Source organism: Condylura cristata, unplaced genomic scaffold (genome assembly GCF_000260355.1).
Source record: "Condylura cristata isolate star-nosed mole 26May11 unplaced genomic scaffold, ConCri1.0 scaffold00007, whole genome shotgun sequence".
NCBI lineage: Eukaryota > Metazoa > Chordata > Mammalia > Eulipotyphla > Talpidae > Condylura > Condylura cristata.
In genome coordinates, this window is record NW_004567108.1 from 418,411 (window position 1) to 420,287 (window position 1,877).

The window sequence follows — 1,877 nt, forward strand, 5'->3', positions numbered from 1 at the left end:
GCCCTCTGCCCGTGCAGCGGGGCGCCCCGTCCCGGCGTGGGGCTGTCCCGGCTGGGACATTTTGGCGCCCCCGTGGGTCTTGTTTCGCTGAGTTGAATAGGCTGACGCCCCTTTCGGATTCATGTTATAAGGCGCTGGGGAAGACGGTGGCGGCTGGGCGGCCCAGGCGGGACATGACACCTTGGTGTAACTCTGGAAGGGACGCGGAGACGGCAGGATGGTGGCGGGCGCAGTCAGCGGCGCAGGTGCTCAGGTAACAGCAGCTTGGAGGTGCCTCCGGGGCCCAGACACAGGTGCTGAACAAAGCACCTGGGACCCCAGCGACACCGTGGGCTCCCACCCAGCCTGCCTCCACGGGCGCAGCCAGAGGGGGTCACCAGTGGGGGGCGCTCAGGTGCCCTCACGAACAGGTGTGTAGCCCTGGGGGGGCAGGGGGCATCCAACAGGTACCTCTTCTTGGGGGCGCCCCTGGAGGGGCCCGCAGGCTCCAGCGCACGCCCAGCACCGCCCTGCCCCTCGCCCCGCGGCCTCGGGCGGTGCCCCTGGCCAGGGTGCTCTGCGAGGAGCAGGCGGGCTGTCCTCCGGGGGTGTGTCTGCGGCGGGCGCCCCACTCCAGCCGAGTCCCTCCTGGGCCCGTCCCTCCTGGGCCCGCGCAGCCACATCTGCCTCCCCCAGACTCAAGGGGACCAGCCGCAAACTGCGGGGCTGGGCAGTGGGGGGCTCCGGGCCTGCGGGGAGCGCTCCTGCGGGGAGCGGCTCCGTGCCAGCCCCAACCGCGCGCCCCCGCATCCGCCTGCCCCGTCCCTCATCACCCCCAGCCCTGCCCCAGTCTCCCACAGTCTACCTCCACACAGGCCGCCGCCCGGGCGGGCGCCCAGGCCCCGTGAGGCCCAGGAGCCGCCGGCCAGGCCGAGACTCCGAGTCAGTCGTTCGAGTTGAAGGCAGAGGAAGGACGGGGTTGGGGAGACCGCAGCAGGGAGGAGCAGGCCACAGGCGGGGTCTTCCTGGAAGGGGGTCCCCGGAGGCCCACTGCCGCCGATCCGCTCGGGAGGGCAGGCGCGGCCACACCGCAGCGGCCGCTCCCAAGCAGCAGTGGAGTGAGGCGCGGGGAGACTGAGCTGAGGCCGGCCGGGCTCTGCCGGTTTCTAAAGCCCGGCTCCCCGCTGAGCTTCATTAGCATGGGGGCGGCCCTCTCTGCCCTGCCCCCTCCACCGGGGCCTGATCTCTGTCTGCCCCAGGCGGGAAAGACACCCGGGAATTCTTAGGACAACACCCCAGTCTGCATCGGCTTGTGCGTGGCACACACGCAACTTGGGCACCTTCAGGTGTCCGGCCAGACCAGAGGCCTGGGTCGGGCAGGTCCCCAAACGGCCGCTTCGCCCGCGGCCTCGCCCCAGGGTGCCCCCAGCAATGGCACTCCTCCCCTGAAATCTAAATTTTCCATACTGCTGCCTGCTGCTAATAAAACCGTCTACCTCGCGCTATTAAACAGTCGAATCGGACTACGTGCCGTTTTTATTGGTAGTGACTGTAGCAAATTAAAATGCCTACGCAGAGACATTAAAACTTACGCTCTGCATTGTTGCTGGAATGTATAAACTCCGTTTCGCTTTCAAGCGCTCTGATTTTTAAAAATCACCTTTTCTCTCAGATGAAGTTGGCGTGGGTCTCCTTTTAGGAAATCCATCGAACAACTGTGCCGGGAGCGTCGGGTCAGGACGCGGGAGCCGCGCACCGCGCCAGGGAGGTGGCGAGAGGCCGGCGGCCGCTCGGGCGGGCGCGGAGGCACCGGGACGTGCCGCGCCCCAAAGCCCACGTTGTTTCGGCGCTTCCAGCGGACCAGCCAGCCGACGCTGGGCACAAAGTCCTGGCCCATG

The 1,877-nt window shown here is 67.7% G+C and overlaps 1 protein-coding gene across 1 annotated transcript in view; it reads right to left on the minus strand.

The window, feature by feature from the left end:
- Positions 1–1,876, minus strand: part of IRX2 (iroquois homeobox 2) — a 67,353-nt gene extending 65,477 nt beyond the window's left edge. The window contains exon 1 of the mRNA XM_012721733.1: positions 1,736–1,876. Within this exon, the coding sequence (XP_012577187.1) occupies positions 1,736–1,876 (141 nt within the window). The remainder of the gene's footprint in view (positions 1–1,735) is intronic.
- Between the last annotated feature and the right edge of the window lies 1 nt (position 1,877).